The 21,976-nt window shown below is 44.4% G+C and overlaps 1 protein-coding gene across 3 annotated transcripts in view; it reads right to left on the reverse strand.

Moving 5' to 3' along the window:
* LOC143808719 (cytochrome P450 2C14-like) overlaps nucleotides 1-21,976 on the reverse strand; it is a 564,240-nt gene that overhangs the window by 191,461 nt on the left and 350,803 nt on the right. For 2 of the 3 annotated variants that reach the window (XM_077291653.1, XM_077291654.1), the window contains exons 2-3: nucleotides 8,638-8,834; nucleotides 5,653-5,815 (exon numbers count right to left, since the gene is read on the reverse strand). The exons of the other annotated variant lie outside the window; for it this stretch is intronic. In XM_077291653.1, the coding sequence (XP_077147768.1) occupies nucleotides 5,653-5,815; nucleotides 8,638-8,811 (337 nt within the window). In that variant the 5' untranslated portion in view covers nucleotides 8,812-8,834. The remainder of the gene's footprint in view (nucleotides 1-5,652; nucleotides 5,816-8,637; nucleotides 8,835-21,976) is intronic. 3 annotated transcript variants of the gene reach the window in all.

Here is a 21,976-nt window from a genome sequence, read left to right on the forward strand (position 1 = left end):
TGTGTGGGCTGTGCTGTATATACCACTGTGCGGGCTGTGCTGTATATACCACTGTGCGGGCTGTGCTGGATATACCACTGTGTGGGCTGTGCTGGATATACCACTGTGCGGGCTGTGCTGGATATACCACTGTGCGGGCTGTGCTGGATATACCACTGTGCGGGCTGTGCTGGATATACCACTGTGCGGGCTGTGCTTGATATACCACTGTGCGGGCTGTGCTGGATATACCACTGTGTGGGCTGTGCTGGATATACCACTGTGAGGGCTGTGCTGGATATACCACTGTGCGGGCTGTGCTGTATATACCACTGTGTGGGCTGTGCTGGATATACCACTGTGCTGGATATACCACTGTGCGGGCTGTGCTGGATATACCACTGTGCGGGCTCTGCTGGATATACCACTGTGCGGGCTGTGCTGGATATACCACTGTGCGGGCTGTGCTGGATATACCACTGTGCGGGCTGTGCTGGATATACCACTGTGTGGGCTGTGCTGTATATACCACTGTGCGGGCTGTGCTGTATATACCACTGTGCGGGCTGTGCTGGATATACCACTGTGTGGGCTGTGCTGGATATACCACTGTGCGGCCTCTGCTGGATATACCACTGTGCGGGCTGTGCTGGATATACCACTGTGTGGGCTGTGCTGGATATACCACTGTGCGGCCTCTGCTGGATATACCACTGTGCGGGCTGTGCTGGATATACCACTGTGTGGGCTGTGCTGGATATGCCACTGTGCTGTATATACCACTGTGCGGGCTGTGCTGTATATACTACTGTGTGGGCTGTGCTGTTTATACTACTGTGTGGGCTGTGCTGTAAATACTACTGTGTGGGCTGTGGTGTATATACTACTGTGTGGGCTCTGCTGTATATACTACTGTGTGGGCTGTGCTGTATAGTGCTGTGTGGGCTGTGTTATCTACTATGCGGGCTGTGCTCTATACTATGCGGGCTTTGCTATATACTATGGGGAGTATATTATCTTCTATGGGGAGGCCATATTATGTACTATGTAGCTGTGGTATATACTATTGTGGGGGCATATTATATTCTATGGGGGAGGTTGTGTTATATACTATGGGGGGCTGCATTATATTCTATGAGGGGCTACATTATATATTATGGGGAGGTGGGCTGTATTATATTCTATGGGGTTACATTATACTCTGTGGGGTGGCTGCATTATACTCTGTGGGGTGGCTGCATTATACTGTGGGTGGCTGCATTATACTCTGGGGTGGCTGCATTATATTCTGTAGAGTGGTGGCTGCATTATACTATATGTGGGCTGCATTATACTTTATCGAGAACTATAGGGAATACGTTATACTATATGAGGAACTATGGGGTGCATTATACTATGGGAAGTGAATTGTACTACATGGATGACTATGGTGGTGCATTATACTATATGGAGCACTATGAGGAGTGTATTATGCTATATGGAGGACTATGAGGAGTGTATTATACTATGTGGAGGACTGAGCAGTGTATTTTAATATATGGAGGACTATAGGGAGTGAATTATACTATATGGAGGACTGTGTTGCACATTATAATATATGGAGGACTATGGGGTGTATTTTACTAAACAAGTAAAATGCTGCATATTCAGATTGTTTTTGCCGGAACAAAAATCATTGTTCTCAGCAGCACATTGCCGCTGTAAACTGTAGATGTGCTGCTGATAAAATTATACTGTATGGTGATCTGTTAGTGATCTATTAGTGACCGTTCTGTCCCATCATTCTTTCTCAGATGGTGGAAAGAGGCTGGGAAACAAGTGTTGAACAACTTCAGTATTGTCGATCACACTAATTTAGCAGCCTGAGATCAGCGCATGTAAATTCAACCGAAATGCTTTTGTGTGATGTGCAATATGTTAGCATTTTGGGCCCCATTTTAATATTAAAGATATTATAAAGTCACCATGTGACAAGTGGACCTGTGTAACTTCAAATGCCAGGGCGGAATTTTAGTCCCAGTCCGGCCCTGGCTCCTTTGCACCGTGTTTTCGGTGCAGAGGTGCAAATACTGTAAATCATATATGGTACAAATGTATAGAAAGTCTGGACATCTCTCCATTAACAGTGGCATACCTCAGTAGCCTGATTTCAAGAGAGATGCAGGTCCCAGGTTGAAGAGATCTTGTGAATTTTCCATAAGTGTATGAGATTGGAATACCTCTTAAACTCCTTCATGCAGCAGCCAATTTTCATTTTTGCATTTCTGTTTTTTCTGCTCCCCTTCTTCTGAGAGCCATCATTTTTTTTATTTTTCCATCAATATGGCCATGTGAGGGCTACTTTTTTTGCGGGATGAATTATACTTTTGAACGACATCTTTGGTTTTACCATATATTGTACAGGAAAACAGGAAAAAAATTCCAAGTGTAGTGAAATTGCAAAAAAAGTGCAATTCCACAATTGTTCCTTTTACCATGCTCACTAAATGCTAAAACTAACCTACCATTATGATTCTCCAGGTCATTATGAGTTCGTAGATGCCAAGCATATAGAGGTTTTTATTATTCAAGCGGTCAAAAAAAAAAAAAAATATTGTGTCATTTTCCAAGACCCATAGTGTCTCCATTTCTTGTGTTCTCTGGTTTGGTGAATTCTTATTTCTTTGCATGCCAAGCTGACATTTTTATTGATATCATTTTGGTGAAGATGTGATTTTTTGATCTCCCATTATTGCATTTTGACGCAATGTTGCTGCGACCAAAAAAACTGCAATTCTGGAATTTTTACTTTTTTCTTGTTACGCCATTTACTGATCACTTTGGGCATTTCTGAATGTGGCAATACCAAATATATGTTTTTTTTATTGTTTTATTTTGAATGATGCGAATGAGGGGTGATTAAAACTTTTATATTTTTAAATTTTTTTATTATTTACTTTTTTTTACTTTTCTCTTGCTTTAATAGTCTCCATGGTAGACTAGAATCTGGGATCATCCAAACGCTTGTGCTTCAGCCCCGATCTGTGTAGCAGAAATGCTCACTTGTTGTGAGCGCCAACCGCTGAGCGGCACTCATAGCAATCCAGCAATGACAACCACAGGTGTCTGCTGCAGACCCTGGGTTGTCATGCCAACCCATTGGTGACCCATGTTAATGTGACACGGGTGCCGATGGGAGGGATTAATGACACCCTTCTGGCGTGATCATGTTAAATGCCGCTGTCAGAGACTGACAGCAGCATTTAACAAGTTAACAGCCATGGGTGGATCACGATTCCACCTACAGCTACTAGAGGCACATGTCAGCTGTTCAAATCAGCTGACATGTGCTGGGAAAGATGTGGTCTCAGTGCCGAAGCCCACATCAAAGGAGGAGATTAGACATGTGGCATACATATACAGTGAATGTCGTGAATGGGGTTAAAGAAATTGGCAGTGATGAGCGAGCATGCTCGGCACTGCTTGTTACTTGATCGATCATTTGGGTGCACTATTGTTACTTGGTCAAGTATCAGGGGTTCTTGAGTACAATACTCAAGTCCCTGTCACGCATGTTTTGCAGCTGTTAGACAACCAATCATCATGCTGGGATTACCTGTCATACACAGTAGCTGAGACTCCAGGTGACTGTAAGGTTTCCGGAGTTCATAGCCATGGGACTTTGGCAGCTGGATTGCCTGGAAACTATAAGGGTTCCTTTAAGGCAGGCTTTAGGGTTAATATAGTTCCCAGTTGCTTAGACACTTGGAGGCTATGCACTTTGGTTACCAGAGCCTCCAGGTTTTCTAACAGGTAGGAACTCCAGTAACCTTAAAGTCTCATTTAAAGTCTCCCTTAAGGTCACTGGGCCTCATAGTTACTGGGTCACACAGAGTGCAGTCTGGCAGTCTGCATGACCTGGCAGAAACTCTGTAGTATGCTTGACTGCCAGACTGCATGACATGGCGGCAGCACAATCATGTAGTCTGACGTACTACAGCTATTTTGCCAGGTCACGCAGATTGCTGTACTGCTGGTCACTGTGCTCAGTGAGACCCAGGCGGTTGTGAACTGATGCAACCTCATTGATGTTACTGAGGTTACATCAGATCATAGCCGGCTGGTCTCATGGAGTGCCCAGAAGTGGCGGCTGTGAAAGCCTATGGAGTGTCATTACAGCACTCCATATGCTTCAGACGTCATGGGACATTATGAGATTGTTGGACTACTTCGTAACTGAATGGGATTTTTTAAAATTAAATGGTAGAATGAGGGCATTTGTCGGGGGTATTTTGTGATTTTTTTTTTCCCTTGCTGGGTAAGTGCTAACCCCAGGGATTGATGCCAACTGTGAATTTTGACAAACCACAGCAGTCAACAATCCCAAATCCTATTACTCAGAATGCTACTGCATCGGGCAGAGCTGAGACAGCGCCCCAGAATTGGCGCATCTAATGTGATTTGTCAGTTCTGGGGCGGCTGCAGACTGGTATTTTTAGGCTGGATAAGAGATGGTATTTATTTTCTTCTTTTTATTTTGCCTTATATACAAGTCATTACACAGAAAGGAATGTTTCCTGACATTTTTTTTTTCCTGTAAAAAACATTGTCTTTGGTTTTGCATGTAAAAATGGAGTAATCCTCTGAGAATATTGGTCTCAGCAGCAGCCTTGGAGTCAGAGATGCGTCCAGTAGTCTTCCCCATGCTGTTTCCATTCCATTTGAGCAATGTTTCCTTCCATTTCAGAGATTTTCTGCCCCACTCAGAGCTCCTAGTAGCGTCTGCCCGAAATATTCTAGAGCTTCCTATTCACTTCCATTGTGCTCATTACTCAAAATGCATCCGGGCATTACGATCTACTCAATTTGCGTAGCAAGCATTTTAGCGCCCATCACCAGCAACTTTATAAAAATATTTCTAAAAGTCTTTAAATTATTCGTTTTTTTTCATACGCTACCTTAGCTACTCAATATATAGCCCCCAGCTGCCCATTTGTGGACTGAATAAACAGTAGAGAGCCCCAGCGCCAGTGATCTTGTGATTTACCAATGTGACCACTTTCTCAGCTTTCCCCAGCTGTATCCTTTCTGCATAGATGCTTAATACTTTTACTGTTTGGAGTCTGGGCGGTAGAGAATGCAGCATGAAACCTCAAAATAATTGGTAACATGAATAACGCACACGACCACCGCCATCATGTAGGCTGTGGATGTGGTTGTTTTGGCTTTATTCTGTTTACTTAGTCTACAGATGGGACAAAGTATGAGGAGCTTTACATTTCTGTGTCCCAATAAGCAGTTCGGTGGCTTTGACTACATATTTTGATAGATTGGCTAACCTTTCTACAATTTTCACAAGTGCTATTTATCTTAAAGGAGATATGTTTTTAACATAATTTTCTATAGTAAATAATCTGCAATTAAAAAAATATATATACTGTATATATAGGATAAAATAAAACAACTTTCTAGAGAAGCTGTTTGGAAAGCCGTCAGCACCTCTTGACCGTGAATAAATATCGGGAGCTCCCTAATTCTGTTACATTTCTTAGATGCCGTTGTTGCTATTGCCTGTGGCACTAAATGTGTGATTACAGGTGTTTTAGAGCTTCTGGCATAGGCACAGCTCCATAACTCATCTTTTTTTTTTTTTTTGAGGGATGACAAGACAGCATTTAAGGAAATCCTGCTTACCGTCATTTTTTAATACTTTTGCTACCACAGGAGAGAAGGCTCTGTCAGCAAATACATCACCATGGGTAATGAGCGCATCCTTGACAGTTTCATAACCACATAGCACAACTGATTTTGTCATGCCTATCTGGACACTGAAGATCGGACCGTACGTCTTAGAAAGCTGTGGACACAAGATAAGCGATGATTAACTCTGTTCTCCTACTCTTGATATGTTCATTAAATAAATAAATACTTGTATCCCATATGCAGCACCCATTCTGGAACACCTAACATTAGAAAAGGGCCTTGTGCCTGGCAACATCCGGTAGGCAATTTTTTCTTACAAAATGAAGTTCTAGATGCAACAAACGGGTGAATATGTGTTTACAGAATCAGAAAAGCCAACAGGTTACAGGTCCACCAAATTAGCTTTATACAAGTAAAGAATGTCTTAGCTAAAATGCAATAGCTCAAATTTCAGAAACAGAGCTCCAAAGATTTAATAGTTTAATGAGAATCTGTTCTGAAAAAAATGTAATTATTAAACCACTGCGGGCATGCTATATGGTTCATAAATGTCTTACTAGCTGAAAGGGAGGGGAGAGAGGTGTGCAGCTATTTGCTGGTTGAAAATCAAGCTTTGAAAATTGAGCTTTGTGAAAACCAGCTGTACACTGTGAAAGATTAAAGCTCTAAAAGCAAATGTTTTATAGCAGATAAAAGAAGCGAGTCAATTGCAAATGTTTATTTTCATGCAGTCTAAATAAATAGAGCAATTTAATAACTTGAAAATACTCCTATAGAAGGGGCAACCATGAATGGCGTCTGTGATTATTATTGTGGATGTTTGCTGAGCTGCACTGTTCAGAAAACAGACTTGTGTGAAGGAAGTGCTGCTGAGGTGTTTACCAGCAAATTGTTGCTAGTGTATATGCAGCGCCTCAGAGACCTGGTCGTTGCAGTAACATCGCTCTGCCACTCAGGGGAGTGATGGTACGTCTGATGGCACTGAAGGAGTTCACCTGACCAGGTATCACAGACACCAATACACTTCATAGTCTGGCCACCAGGGGGAGCTAAGGGTGCTATGTATTAGGCCACTCCTCACAATCTGGTAAAACTGGAGGTTGGATAGGAAGTTAGGGAAAAGGTGTTGCAGGGGAAGATTCAGGGGGTCCCTGTCAGGGGTGGGATCCTGACAGAGGCCTAGCGAACAGGAAAGAACGTTAAGGAACCACGCCTGCACTACATAGCGGCGGTATCTCAAGAAAGGACAAGAAGCGAGGTTTATTGTGGAGAGTGAGAAACGAGATCAAAGCAAAAAGGAGATAACACCAGTAGGAGTCGTGCTGTAAGATCGAGGCAACATCCTATTGAGGCGCGTTGCCGGTGGCCGGAACGCCGAGGAAGTATTAGGCTCCAAGCATTACTTCAAACAGAGGCAGGACAGTTAATTTTAGGGTGGCTGTCTCACCTAAATCACCTAAGAAGACATAGGAGGCAACTGTGGGAGAGGGGCGACGCTAGGGTCCTGGAAGAACTCCAGGCCTTCCCGTCATACGGGTGCGTCCTATCCATATCATATGGGGGACGGAGAAGAACATCAGAACAGACATAAGTTGTGGGAAATAACATCAGAAACAGACACAACAGTTGTGAGGACTATCCCGTGGTGCTCAGCAGGGAAGTACTACAACACACGGTCGCTAGAAGGTAGGCACAGATTTCCACCTGCAAAGGGAACTCTGGAGGTGCCATCGGACCGGCCGGTCTCAGACAGCTCTGTTAACTGTACTCTGGATTGAGGACCTTGAAGCCTTCAGTAAAGAGGTAAAGAGACTGCAACCCTGTGTCCTCGTTATTCATCGCGACCTGCACCGCGCACCACCACTTACAACTTTCATTGGACGCCCCTTAGCAGGGTCACGGACCGGGTCTAGCCACCGTGACAACCCCAGAACTGAGACAGAGAAGCCCGGTACCGAGTACCCCATGGCCCTGCGTCTGGGGGCGCTCCATATACTTGTATACAAACCATCAATCTCAGTTCAAGCCTGCTGCTGCTTAAAGAGGCTCATTATTCATCAAGCTTGTAGCCTCCCAGTAAGTAAAATTGACTTGAACTGTTGCTGATGTCTATCTCCATGCTTTTTACTAGCCTTATGGTTGTCATTTAAAGGGAACTCATCACCACAAAAATGCCGTCCAATCTGAAGGCAGCATGTTATATATCAGGAGGAGTTGAGCAAATTGATAACATAGTTTTGTGGGAAAATATTCAGTCTGAGTTTTGATCATTTAAACCTCTGCTCATTCTTTTTCACTGGATTTTGGTCCAGTGGGAGGTCTTCTCAGTAACTGTTATCTCTGGACCAAAAATGCCCAAAAAGAGCAGCAGTGAAAATGATTAAAGCACAAGTTATACTGAATCTTTTTCGCACAATACTATATTTAAGCAGCTCTCTCCGCTCTATAACATTGTGCCTGCAAATTGTTCATCATCTTCATGGTTTCATGTATAGAACCATCATATTGTGCAGCTCTTTCCATATATTATCATCACTGTCCCCAATGGGGCTAACATCTACATTCCTTTTCAGTATGTGTTTGACTTATGGGAGGAAAGTGGAGAACCCGGAGGAAACTCATGCAAATGCTTGCAGAACATACAGACTCCAAGCAGATGTTGTCCTTGGTGGGATTTCAACCCAGAGCCCCAGTGCTACAAAGCAACAGTGATAACCACTAAGCCACCATGCTCAAAAGGTATTCCCATGGAGGGCCATAAAAAGGGATCTACAGACTAAAAAGCAGATAGGGTAATTTTTCTGAGACTCCAATTGTTCAGACGTTAAAGACATATACTGGCAATCTGTCATGAATGTCTCGGATGATAATAACTCTACGTTTTATGCAGCTCCTGGCAGTGGAACATTTTTAAAATGTGGCCATGGGCCAGAAATTATTGAACAAACCAAATTTAAATTACAGCTTCGTTCTTACCTCCATGAAAGTTTTATAAGGTTTTGACATGTCAATCGTAAGAATATTCCCAATGATCGGTAAAGGTTTTGGTCCAGGTGGGAAATTTTTGTGATTTCCTTGTTTCTGGTTCTTAAAAGTATTGGCCAAAAACAAAATAACAACGATAGAGAAGATAACAGTGACCAGGTCCATGATGAATGTGAGTTCTGCAAAATCTAGAAAAGAGAGAACATTGGTGATTCTTGTGTACACATATTAAAAGGAGGACTATTGTTCTGACATGACATACACACAAAATTTGGCAAAAAATGAAAAAATTCCCTTAATTTTCTACACTTTGATGTTAAAGGTGTATGCACATTTGCTAACTTTGTTTATTGCTCCAATGTATCTAAATTAAATTACAAAAATTTGGTAAATATTGATCAGCCAATTTCCTTGAATTTTCTATCTGTAGCTACTATGCAGACCTATACATCTCTATCGTTCCATGCAAAAAGTAAACTCTGTGCTGCCTAGACAGGAGTTATCATGAGTTATTCTGTTCCGTCTGCTCCATTTTTTGCTGTTGATTGATGACATATATATTTAAAGTGGTTGTCTTATTTTCTTGTTCAGGAACACAAGGCTCCACAACACCCGGCTCCTGCTTGCTTTGGCAACAAAGCTCCTGCAACACCCGACTCCTGCTTGCTTTGGCCACAGTGCTCCTGTTTGGTTGCCAGTTTGGACCAGTGGAATCATTACACTGCTGGCACAAACAGTGTGATTTCCGATGATGCTATATGAGGCTTTATCTTCAGTATCGGAGGAGCCAGTGGTACTGAAGCTGACAAGATAGGGAGGTAACAGTGGTCATAGCCCATTGTTCTGGAAAGAGCTTGTAAGCAATGTGCATACTTGGACAAAGCAGTGGTGACATGAAACCTAGGCAATGAGCGGTAAATAAAGTTGAGCGACTTTTGCTTTTTTAGGATCGAGTCGGGTTTCACGAAACCTAACTTTGTCAAAAGTCGGGTCGGGTGAAATCGGCCGATTATTGTGAAAAGTCGGGGGCCTACTGAAACACGAAACCCAATGCAAGTCAATGGGGAATCAAAGTCGCCAGTGACTGGAGGACAGGAAAACACCTACAGTGCCCATTTAAATGCCAAAAACATAATTCTTATTACTGAAGCTTGTCAATCTTAATTTACTTTATAATAATAGTTAGGCATTGAAAACTCTGGATCATTTGGCTAAAGTTGTGGGGGGTAGGGCTGGCTCAAGATTTTCGTGGGCCCAGGAAACGCGGAATATGTCACGGCGGTGGAGCAAGTGCTGTAATCCTGAGCAAGCAGGGGGGGCCCACTCGTTGACATTGGCACTGGCACAGGGTCCCTCATAGTACAGAGGTGTGTTTGATGGCGGCTGGCGCCTCCCACCGGCAGAGGCACTTTTGCGTACTATGAGGGGCCCTGTGCCAGTGACGTCGCCAACGAGTATGCCCCCCACCTGATGAAGGAACCTGCACTTTCATCTGCACCTTCCTCTTTGTCCCCGTGTAAGTTGGTATAGTATGCGGGAAGGGGAACCTGACTTTCAGCAGGGTCAGACTCTGGCTGTGTTGCGTGCAAGGGGAATCTAGTGGTCTGGGTCAATGTACCAGCAGACTCATCTAGCAGTGGCTGGGCAATGGGCAGGATGAGGAGGAAACACAGATATAGGCCCAAATAATAAAGTGGGCTAAATGCAGTTCAAAATTGGTAACAGGACTAAACAGGCGGCATTGCTTTGTTCAGTGGAGGACAACTGTAATGTGCGGCAGACAAAGTTAGTAGGCCCAAATAATAAAGTGGGCTAAATGCAGTTCAAAATTGGTAACAGGACTAAACAGGCGGCATTGCTTTGTTCAATGGAGGACAACTGTAATGAGCGGCAGACACAGTTAGTAGGCCCAAATAATAAAGTGGGCTAAATGCAGTTCAAAATTGGAACCAGGACTAAACAGGCGGCATTGCTTTGTTCAGTGGAGGACAACTGTAGTGAGCGGCAGACAAAGTTAGTAGGCCCAAATAATAAAGTGGGCTAAATGCAGTTCAAAATTGGTACCAGGACTAAACAGGTGGCATTCCTTTGTTCAGTGGAGGACAACTGTAATGAGCAGCAGACAAATTTAGTAGGCCCAAATAATAAAGTGGGCTAAATGTTTGCCAAAAAATTGTTCATAAATAAACAGGTGGCATAGCTAGGTACAGGGGCGGGCTCCTTCTGCTGAGTAGCAGACAGTGGTAGTAGGCGCAAAGTATTAACTGGTCTAAATGGAGGCCAGGGCCCCTGTATATTTTAGCTATCATCTATCATTTCAACAATCTTGTATTGGCAGTGCCATTGAAGGATTTAACAGCACAGACTACACAGTGGTGGAGCAGGGAGAGGTAAGTATTGCAAGTGGTAGAGCACTGTTCTAGCTGGGGGAACACTCTCTCGTGGGCGGCGGTACTGGCACAGGGCCCCTCATATTACGACGGTGTGTCTGACGTTGGGTGTGCACCACCACCGTCAGAGACACTTCATTGTACTATGAGGGACCCTGTGCCACCCACCTGTCCAGGCAAATGGCACTCGCACGGGTGCTTGCGCCAGGTGGTGACCACGGCCCTGTGGGGGGAGTCAGCCCATTTAGGGAGGTATAAAAATGGCCTATGGTGGACATTCAGCAGCTGCAAATGGAGGAATTGGAGAAGTCAGTAAGAGGAGGCCAAAGCAAGACATTTTTCAAGCAAGCTACGTGTCAGCAGGGGAAGGTGGGGCCAAATAATTTGAAATCCATGATTGGTTCATTTTAATGAAGGTTAGATCATCAACATTTTGGGGAGCCAGACGTGTCCTTTTTTGGTCAGTATTGAACCAGCATCACTGAAGACTCTTTCTGATAGCACACTAGTAGCAGGGAAAGAGAGCTCCTGTAATGCATATTCTGCCAATTCTGACCAGGTGTCTATTTTATATGCCCAGTAATCAAAGGGGAATGACGTGTGAGGGAGAACATCGATAAGGGAGGAAAAGTAGTTTGTAACCATACTGGACAAATGCTGTCTCCTGTGGAAAATGTAACCAAAATAACAACCGTTATATGGTACTGTAAAACAAGGTAGAAAGTGTATATAAACTTGTTGAGAATTTGAATCTCCCTTTTTTGGGGGGAGACTGAACCCAAACTCAGGCCCAGTGTATAAAACAACACAATGTAAGTGGCAGCAAGTGGCTGGAAGATATCTGAAAAAATCCAAGGACTGTAATACAATTTCTATCTCCCTACAATGATCTCAGGACAAGTATGGCAGCAATAAAAAGGACTGCTGCACACAAAAGTGTGGAAAAATAAACAAGATAACTGTGCAGAAAGGAGCAACAGGATTTTTGCTTTTAAAAAAGCATTTGGTTTGCACAGCAGCATGCAAACATTGAGCTATCAGGGAACCTTATTACGCAGCCTAATAATCTACAGAGCTGATGCACAAAGATATAGCCTCCACTGTCCCTGCAAAATAAAGGTGGTGTTGGACAGTGGAAATCGCTACAGCACAAGCAGTTTCGGGGTTAATCTTCCCTCCCTAACTATATCCCTTCTTCTGATGAAACTGCAGCAACCTCTCCCTATGCTAACATCGGCAGAAGTAAGATGGTTGTCGGCGTGCACGCCCCTTTATAGCCCCTGTGACGCCGCAGAAAGCAAGCCAATCACTGTCCTGCCCTTCTATAAGATGGTGGGGTCCGAGAACTATGTCATCACGCTGCCCACACTCTGCGTTTTCCTTCATTGGCTGAAAAATGGCGCTGAACACGTCATACGAAACGCGACTTTGGCGAGCTGATCGCCGACCGCATGGCTGATCCCACACTAGGATCGGGTCGGGTTTCATGAAAGTCGGCGATTTTTAAATTTGTCTGATCCGTTTCGCTCAACCCTAGCGGTAAACATTAACATTGAAAAATCCCTCTGTCCTTGAGAATGTAGAGCATGCTTAATGACAAGTAAACTGCAAAGTTATTGACATTGTTGGCAGATAATTAAATTTTTGGCCCAGGTGAAGAAAAGTTTAGTTACATTTTTACGTAAAAGTTTTTAACCTCTTCTCGAATTTCACCATACATGTATGACAGTTTTCTGGTTCATGGTGCTGAACCCTCTCCATATTCTGCCAGCGCTATCTGTGTTAAACAGTTAGCACTTGCTTCTTCTAATAGTAGTAATTGGAATAAATTTTGATCGTTGCTGTGTAACCACTTACATCAATCAATACAGAGATTTTAAGTATTGTCAGCGAGTGTGGGGGACTGTAATCAAATTCCAGCGCACATCAGTTTCGGAGTGAAAGCATGGACTTCATAAGAGATTGCCTTTTCCTCTATTTACTGGGATACAGAAATTTAGCAGTATGCAGTGAAAGCAATCAAATGCTTACAGGTTAAAGTCCCTTGTAGGGGCTAGAAATATGTGAAAAATAATTGTGAAAGGCTTTTAATAATATATTAAAAAATAAAAATAAATAAATTTTAATCACCTCTTTTTTTTTTCCAAAACCAAAATAAATTAAAATAAAGACATTTAGTATCACTGGATTTGTAAAAGTCTGACTTATGAAAGCATAAAAATAACTCATATGGCCAATGCTGTAAAGGAAAAAAATAAAAAGTATTGAAAACATTTAGGGAATTTCAACTCACATCTAAGAAGTGAATGAAACTCAGGACACAGGACTGGCGTATAGCAAATGTGGTGCCAATATTCAAAAAGGGGACAAAAACTGAACTCGGAAATTATAGGCCAGTAAGCTTAACCTCTACTGTGGGTAAAATCCTGGAGGGCATTCTAAGGGATGCTATACTGGAGTATCTGAAGAGGAATAACCTCATGACCCAGTATCAGCACGGGTTTACTAGGGACCGTTTAATGTCAGACTAATTTGATCAGCTTCTATGAAGAGGTAAGTTCCGGACTGGACCAAGGGAACCCAGTAGATGTAGTGTATATGGACTTTTCAAAAGCTTTTGATACGGTGCCACACAAAAGGTTGATACATAAAATGAGAATAATGGGGATAGGGGAAAATATGTGTAAGTGGATTGAGAGCTGGCTCAGCGATAGGAAACAAAGGGTGGTTATTAATGGAGCACACTCGGACTGGGTCGCAGTTAGCAGTGGGTTACCACAGGGGTCAGTATTGGGCCCTCTTCTTTTTAACATATTTATTAATGACCTTGTATTGGGCATTCAGAGTAGAATTTCAATATTTGCAGATGACACTAAACTCTGCAGGGTAATCAATACAGAGGAGGACAATTTTATATTACAGGATGATTTATGTAAACTAGAAGCTTGGGCTGATAAATGGCAAATGAGCTTTAATGGGGATAAATGTAATGCACTTGGGTAGAAGTAATAAGATATATAACTATGTGCTTAATTCTAAAACTCTGGGCAAAACCGTCAATGAAAAAGCACCTGGGTGTATGGGTGGATGACAAACTCCTATTCAGTGGCCAGTGTCAGGCAGCTGCTACAAAGGCAAATAAAATAATGGGATGCATTAAAAGAGACATAGATGCTCATGAGGAGAACATAATTTTACCTCTATACAAGTCACTAGTTCGACCACACTTAGAATACTGTGCACAGTTCTGGTCTCCGGTGTATAAGAAAGACGTAGCTGAACTAGAGCGGGTGCAGAGAAGAGCGACCAAGGTTATTAGAGGACTGGGGGGTCTGCAATACCAAGATAGGTTATTACACTTGTGGCTATTTAGTTTGGAAAAACGAAGGCTAAGGGGTGATCTTATGTTAATGTATAAATATATGAGGGGACAGTACAAAGACCTTTCTGATGATCTTTTTAATCATAGACCGGTGACAGGGACAAGGGGGCATCCTCTACGTCTGGAGGAAAAAAGGTTTAAGCATAATAACAGACGCAGATTCTTTACTGTAAGAGCAGTGAGACTATGGAACTCTCTGCCGTATGATGTTGTAATGAGTGATTCATTAATTAAATTTAAGAGGGGACTGGATACCTTTCTGGAAAAGTATAATGTTACAGGGTATATATATTAGATTCCTTGATAAGGCGTTGATCCAGGGAACTAGTCTGATTGCCGTATGTGGGGTCGGGAAGGAATTTTTTTCCCCATGGTGGAGCTTACTCTTACCACATGGGTTTTTTTTGCCTTCCCCTGGATCAACATGTTAGGGGATGTTAGGCTATGGGTTGAACTAGATGGACTTAAAGTCTTCCTTCAACCTTAATAACTATGTAACTGTTGTGAATTTGCTTTTTGGCTCCCTCTAGTGGTTACTAGTGATTTGACTCTGGATATGTCAGTCATCCCTTGTATGCTCACCTGGGCCGTTAGTTCAGGGGTGTTGCTATATAAGCTCCCTGGACCTTCAGTTCTATGCCTGGCAACGTTGTAATCAGAGCTAATCTGTTGTGCTCTTGTCTACTGATCCTGGTTCCTGCTAGATTAAGCTAAGTCTGCTTCCTTGCTTTTTGTTATTTGTTTTTGTTTGCATTTTTGTCCAGCTTGTACTTTATCTGTATCCTGTCCTTGCTGGAAGCTCTAGGGAGCTGGTGTTCTCCCCCCGGGCCGTTAGACGGTTCGGGGGTTCTTGAATTTCCAGAGTGGATGTTTGATAGGGTTTTTGTTGACCATATAAGTTATCTTACTACATTCTGCTATTAGTAAGTGGGCCTCTCTTTGCTAAACCTAGTTCATTTCTATGTTTGTCATTTCCTCTTACCTCACCGTTATTATTTGTGGGGGGCTTGTATCCTACTTTTGGGGTCCTTTCTCTGGAGGCAAGAGAGGTCTTTGTTTTCCTCTTCTAGGGGTAGTTAGATCTCCGGCTGGCGCGAGACATCTAGCGACCAACATAGGCATGTTCCCCGGCTACTTCTAGTGTTGGCGTTAGGAGTAGATATATGGTCATCCCAGTTACCACTGCCCTATGAGCTGGATTTTTGTACTTCGCAGACTTACTTATTCCTCTGAGACCCTCGCCATTGGGGTCATAACAGTTTGCCAGGCCGGTATTAAATGTTAAATGCATTGCAGAAGCGGGATTATAAGAAAGAAAATTCTGAGTTTTTTTTTCTTTTTCTCATTTTTTTTTTCTTTTCCCCTTTACCTCTGAGTGGCTTAAGCTTGCTGCAGACATGAATGTCCAGACCTTGATTACAAGTGTGGACCAGCTTGCTGCTCATGTGCAGGGCATACAAGATTATGTTACCAGGAATCCTATGTCAGAACCTAAGATACCGATTCCTGAATTGTTTTCCGGAGACCGATTTAAGTTTAGAAATTTCAGGAATAATTGTAAATTGTTTTTGTCCCTGAGACCCTGTTCATCTGGAGACTCCGCTCAGCAAGTGAAAATTGTTATTTCTTTTTTACAGGGCGACCCTCAGGATTGGGCCTTCTCGCTGGCGCCAGGAGATCCGGCATTGGCGGATATTGATGCGTTTTTTCTGGCGCTCGGTTTACTTTATGAGGAACCCAATCTTGAGATTCAGGCAGAAAAAGCCTTGCTGGCTATGTCTCAGGGCCAGGACGAGGCTGAAGTGTATTGCCAAAAATTTCGGAAATGGTCCGTGCTGACTCAGTGGAACGAGTGTGCACTGGCCACTAATTTTAGAAATGGCCTTTCTGAAGCCATTAAGAATGTGATGGTGGGTTTCCCTATTCCCACGGGTCTAAATGATTCCATGGCCCTGGCTATTCAAATTGACCGGCGTTTGCGGGAGCGCAAAAACGCAAATTCTCCTATGGTGTTGTCTGAACAGGCACCTGATTTAATGCAATGTGATAGAATCCTGACTAGAAATGAGCGGAAAATTCATAGACGCCAGAATGGCTTGTGTTACTACTGTGGTGATTCTACACATGTTATCTCAGCATGCTCTAAACGTCTAACTAAGGTTGTTAGTCCTGTCACCGTTGGTAATTTTCAACCTAAATTTATTCTATCTGTAACTTTGATTTGTTCACTGTCGTCTTATCCTGTCATGGCGTTTGTAGATTCAGGTGCTGCCCTGAGTCTTATGGATCTAGCATTTGCCAAGCGCTGTGGTTTTGTTCTTGAGCCATTAGAAAATCCTATCCCTCTTAGGGGTATTGATGCTACGCCGTTGGCAGAAAATAAACCGCAGTTCTGGACACAGGTTACCATGTGTATGACTCCTGAACATCGGGAGGTTATACGTTTTCTTGTTTTGCATAAAATGCATGATTTGGTTGTTTTGGGGTTGCCATGGTTACAGACCCATAATCCAGTCTTGGATTGGAAGGCCATGTCAGTGTCAAGTTGGGGATGCCGTGGAAACCATGGGGATTCCCTGCCTGTGTCTATTGCTTCTTCTACGCCTTCGGAAGTTCCGGAGTATTTGTCTGATTATCAGGATGTCTTCAGCGAGTCCAGGTCCAGTGCACTGCCTCCTCATAGGGAGTGTGACTGCGCAATAGAGTTGATTCCAGGCAGTAAGTTTCCTAAGGGAAGATTATTTAACCTATCGGTACCTGAACATACCGCTATGCGTTCATATATTAGAGAGTCTCTGGAGAAGGGGCATATCCGTCCTTCTTCTTCCCCTCTTGGTGCGGGATTCTTTTTTGTGGCCAAAAAGGACGGATCTTTGAGGCCTTGTATTGACTATCGGCTCTTGAATAAGATCACTGTCAAATTTCAGTATCCTTTGCCGCTGTTGTCAGACTTGTTTGCCCGGATTAAAGGTGCCAAGTGGTTCACCAAGATAGATCTTCGTGGTGCGTACAACCTTGTGCGCATTAAGCAAGGAGATGAATGGAAAACCGCATTCAATACGCCCGAAGGTCATTTTGAGCACTTGGTGATGCCTTTTGGGCTCTCTAATGCGCCTTCAGTTTTTCAGTCCTTTATGCATGACATTTTCCGGAAGTATCTGGATAAATTTTTGATCGTTTATCTGGACGATATTCTGGTTTTTTCTGATGATTGGGACTCGCATGTAGAACAGGTCAGGATGGTTTTCAAGATTTTGCGTGAAAATTCTTTGTTTGTTAAAGGCTCAAAGTGTCTCTTTGGTGTACAGAAGGTTCCCTTTTTAGGGTTCATTTTTTCCCCTTCTGCTGTGGAGATGGACCCAGTCAAGGTCCGAGCTATTCATGATTGGACTCAACCCTCGTCAGTTAAGAGTCTTCAGAAGTTCTTGGGTTTTGCTAACTTTTACCGTCGTTTTATCGCTAATTTTTCTAGCGTTGTTAAACCTCTGACGGATATGACCAAGAAAGGCTCTAATGTGGCTAATTGGGCTCCTGCTGCCGTGGAGGCTTTCCAGGAGTTGAAACGCCGGTTTACTTCGGCGCCTGTTTTGTGCCAGCCTGATGTCTCACTTCCCTTTCAGGTTGAGGTGGATGCTTCGGAGATTGGGGCAGGGGCCGTTTTGTCTCAGAGAGGTCCTGGTTGCTCTACTATGAGACCTTGTGCCTTTTTCTCTAGGAAGTTTTCGCCTGCAGAGCGAAATTATGATGTGGGCAATCGGGAGTTGTTGGCCATGAAGTGGGCATTTGAGGAGTGGCGTCATTGGCTCGAGGGTGCTAAGCATCGTGTGGTGGTTTTGACTGATCACAAAAATCTGATGTATCTCGAGTCTGCTAAACGCCTGAATCCTAGACAGGCCCGCTGGTCATTGTTTTTCTCCCGTTTTGACTTTGTGGTCTCGTATTTACCAGGTTCAAAGAATGTGAAGGCCGATGCTCTGTCTAGGAGCTTTGTGCCTGATGCTCCTGGAATCGCTGAACCTGTGGGTATTCTTAAGGAAGGAGTTATCTTGTCAGCTATTTCTCCTGATCTGCGACGTGTGTTGCAGAGATTTCAGGCTGGTAGGCCTGACTCTTGTCCACCTGACAGATTGTTTGTGCCTGCTAGGTGGACCAGCAGAGTCATTTCCGAGGTTCATTCCTCGGTGTTGGCAGGGCACCCGGGAATTTTTGGCACCAGGGATCTGGTGGCCAGGTCCTTTTGGTGGCCTTCCTTGTCAAGGGATGTGCGGTCTTTTGTGCAGTCCTGTGGGACTTGTGCTCGAGCTAAGCCTTGCTGTTCTCGTGCCAGCGGGTTGCTCTTGCCCTTGCCTGTCCCGAAGAGACCTTGGACACACATCTCTATGGATTTCATTTCTGATCTTCCGGTGTCTCAGGGCATGTCTGTCATCTGGGTGATATGTGATCGTTTCTCCAAGATGGTCCATTTGGTTCCTTTGCCTAAGCTGCCTTCCTCTTCCGATCTGGTTCCTGTGTTCTTCCAGAACGTGGTCCGTTTACACGGCATTCCTGAGAATATTGTGTCGGACAGAGGATCCCAGTTTGTTTCCAGGTTCTGGCGATCCTTTTGTGGTAGGATGGGCATTGAATTGTCGTTTTCGTCCGCTTTTCATCCACAGACTAATGGACAAACGGAGCGAACTAATCAGACTCTGGAGGCTTATTTGAGGTGTTTTGTCTCTTCTGATCAGGATGATTGGGTGACCTTCTTGCCGTTGGCTGAATTTGCCCTTAATAATCGGGCTAGTTCCGCCACCTTGGTTTCGCCATTTTTCTGCAACTCTGGTTTCCATCCTCGTTTTTCCTCGGGACATGTGGAGCCTTCTGACTGTCCTGGGGTGGATTCTGTGGTGGATAGGTTGCAGCAGATCTGGAATCATGTGGTGGACAACTTGAAGTTGTCACAGGAGAAGGCTCAGCGTTTTGCCAACCGCCGCCGCGGTGTGGGTCCCCGACTTCGTGTTGGGGATTTGGTATGGCTGTCTTCTCGATTTGTTCCTATGAAGGTCTCTGTTATGACCCCAGTGGACAGGGTCTCAGAGGAACGTGTAAGTCTGCAAGATACAAAAATCCAGCTCATAGGGCTGTGGTAACTGGGTTGACCAAATAGCTACTCCTAACACCAACACTAGAAGTAGCCGGGGATCATGCCTACGGTGATCGCTAGATGACTCGCGCCAGCCGGAGAATCTAACTACCCCTAGGAGAAGAAAACAAAGACCTCTCTTGCCTCCAGAGAAAGGGACCCCAAAGCAAGATACAAGCCCCCCACAAATAATAAACGGTGAGGTAAGAGGAAATGACAAACACAGAAATGAACTAGGTTCAGCAAAGAGAGGCCAGCTTACTAATAGCAGAATATAGCAAGATAACTTATCTGGTCAACAAAAACCCTATAAAAATCCACGCTGGAGATTCAAGAACCCCCGAACCGTCTAACGGTCCGGGGGGAGAACACCAGCCCCCTAGAGCTTCCAGCAAAGGTCAGGATACAGATAGGAACAAGCTGGACAAAAATACCAAACAAAACAAAAGCAAAAAGCAAAGAAGCAGACTTAGCTTGAAAAACAGGAACCAGGATCAGAGGACAAGAGCACAACAGATTAGCTCTGATTTCAACGATGCCAGGCATTGAACTGAAGGTCCAGGGAGCTTATATAGCAACGCCCCTGAACTAACGGCCCAGGTGAGGATATAGAAAAAGACAGACGCTCCAGAGTCAAATCACTAATGACCACTAGAGGGAGCAAAAAGCAAAATCACAACAGTACCCCCCCCTTAGTGAGGGGTCACCGAACCCTCACCACGACCACCAGGGTGATCAGGATGAGCGGCGTGAAAGGCACGAACTAAATCGGCCGCATGAACATCAGAGGCGACCACCCAGGAATTATCTTCCTGACCATAGCCCTTCCACTTGACCAGGTACTGAAGCCTCCGCCTGGAGAGACGAGAATCCAAGATCTTCTCCACCACGTACTCCAACTCGCCCTCAACCAACACCGGAGCAGGAGGCTCAGCAGAAGGAACCACAGGCACAACGTACCGCCGCAACAAGGACCTATGAAACACGTTGTGGATAGCAAACGACACAGGAAGATCCAGGCGAAAGGATACAGGATTAAGAATTTCCAATATCTTGTAAGGACCAATAAAACGAGGTTTAAATTTGGGAGAGGAAACCTTCATAGGAACAAAGCGGGAAGAAAGCCACACCAAATCCCCAACACGTAGTCGGGGACCCACACCGCGGCGGCGGTTGGCAAAACGCTGAGCCCTCTCCTGTGACAACTTCAAGTTGTCCACCACAAGATTCCAGATCCGCTGCAACCTATCCACCACAGAATCCACCCCAGGGCAGTCAGAAGGTTCCACATGACCCGAAGAAAAACGAGGGTGGAAACCAGAGTTGCAGAAAAACGGCGAAACCAAGGTGGCGGAACTAGCCCGATTATTAAGGGCAAACTCAGCTAACGGCAAGACGGTCACCCAATCGTCCTGATCAGCAGAGACAAAACACCTCAAATAAGCCTCCAAAGTCTGATTAGTTCGCTCCGTCTGTCCATTAGTCTGAGGATGGAAAGCAGACGAAAACGACAAGTCAATGCCCATCGTACTACAAAAGGATCGCCAGAATCTGGAAACGAACTGGGATCCTCTGTCTGACACAATATTCTCAGGGATGCCGTGCAAACGAACCACGTTCTGGAAAAACACAGGAACTAGATCGGAAGAGGAAGGCAGCTTAGGCAAAGGAACCAAATGGACCATCTTGGAGAAGCGATCACATATCACCCAGATAACAGACATGCCCTGAGACACCGGAAGATCAGAAATGAAATCCATGGAGATATGTGTCCAAGGTCTCTTAGGGACAGGCAAGGGCAAGAGCAACCCGCTGGCACGAGAACAGCAAGGCTTAGCTCGAGCACAAGTCCCACAGGACTGTACAAATGACCGCACATCCCTAGACAAGGAAGGCCACCAAAAGGATCTGGCCACCAGATCTCTGGTGCCAAAAATTCCTGGGTGACCTGCCAACACCGAGGAATGAACCTCGGAAATGACTCTGCTGGTCCACTTATCAGGCACAAACAGTCTGTCAGGTGGACAAGAATCAGGCCTATCAGCCTGAAATCTCTGCAACACACGTCGCAGATCTGGAGAAATAGCTGACAAGATAATACCATCCTTAAGAATACCAACAGGTTCAGCGACTCCAGGAGCATCAGGCACAAAGCTCCTGGAAAGAGCATCGGCCTTCACATTCTTTGAACCTGGTAAATACGAGACAACAAAGTCAAAACGGGAGAAAAACAATGACCAGCGGGCCTGTCTAGGATTCAGGCGTTTAGCAGACTCGAGATACATCAGATTTTTGTGATCAGTCAAGACCACCACACGATGCTTAGCACCCTCGAGCCAATGACGCCACTCCTCAAATGCCCATTTCATGGCCAACAACTCCCGATTGCCCACATCATAATTTCGCTCCGCAGGCGAAAACTTCGTAGAGAAAAAT

This window comes from Ranitomeya variabilis, chromosome 2 (genome assembly GCF_051348905.1).
Source record: "Ranitomeya variabilis isolate aRanVar5 chromosome 2, aRanVar5.hap1, whole genome shotgun sequence".
Taxonomy (NCBI): Eukaryota; Metazoa; Chordata; class Amphibia; order Anura; family Dendrobatidae; genus Ranitomeya; species Ranitomeya variabilis.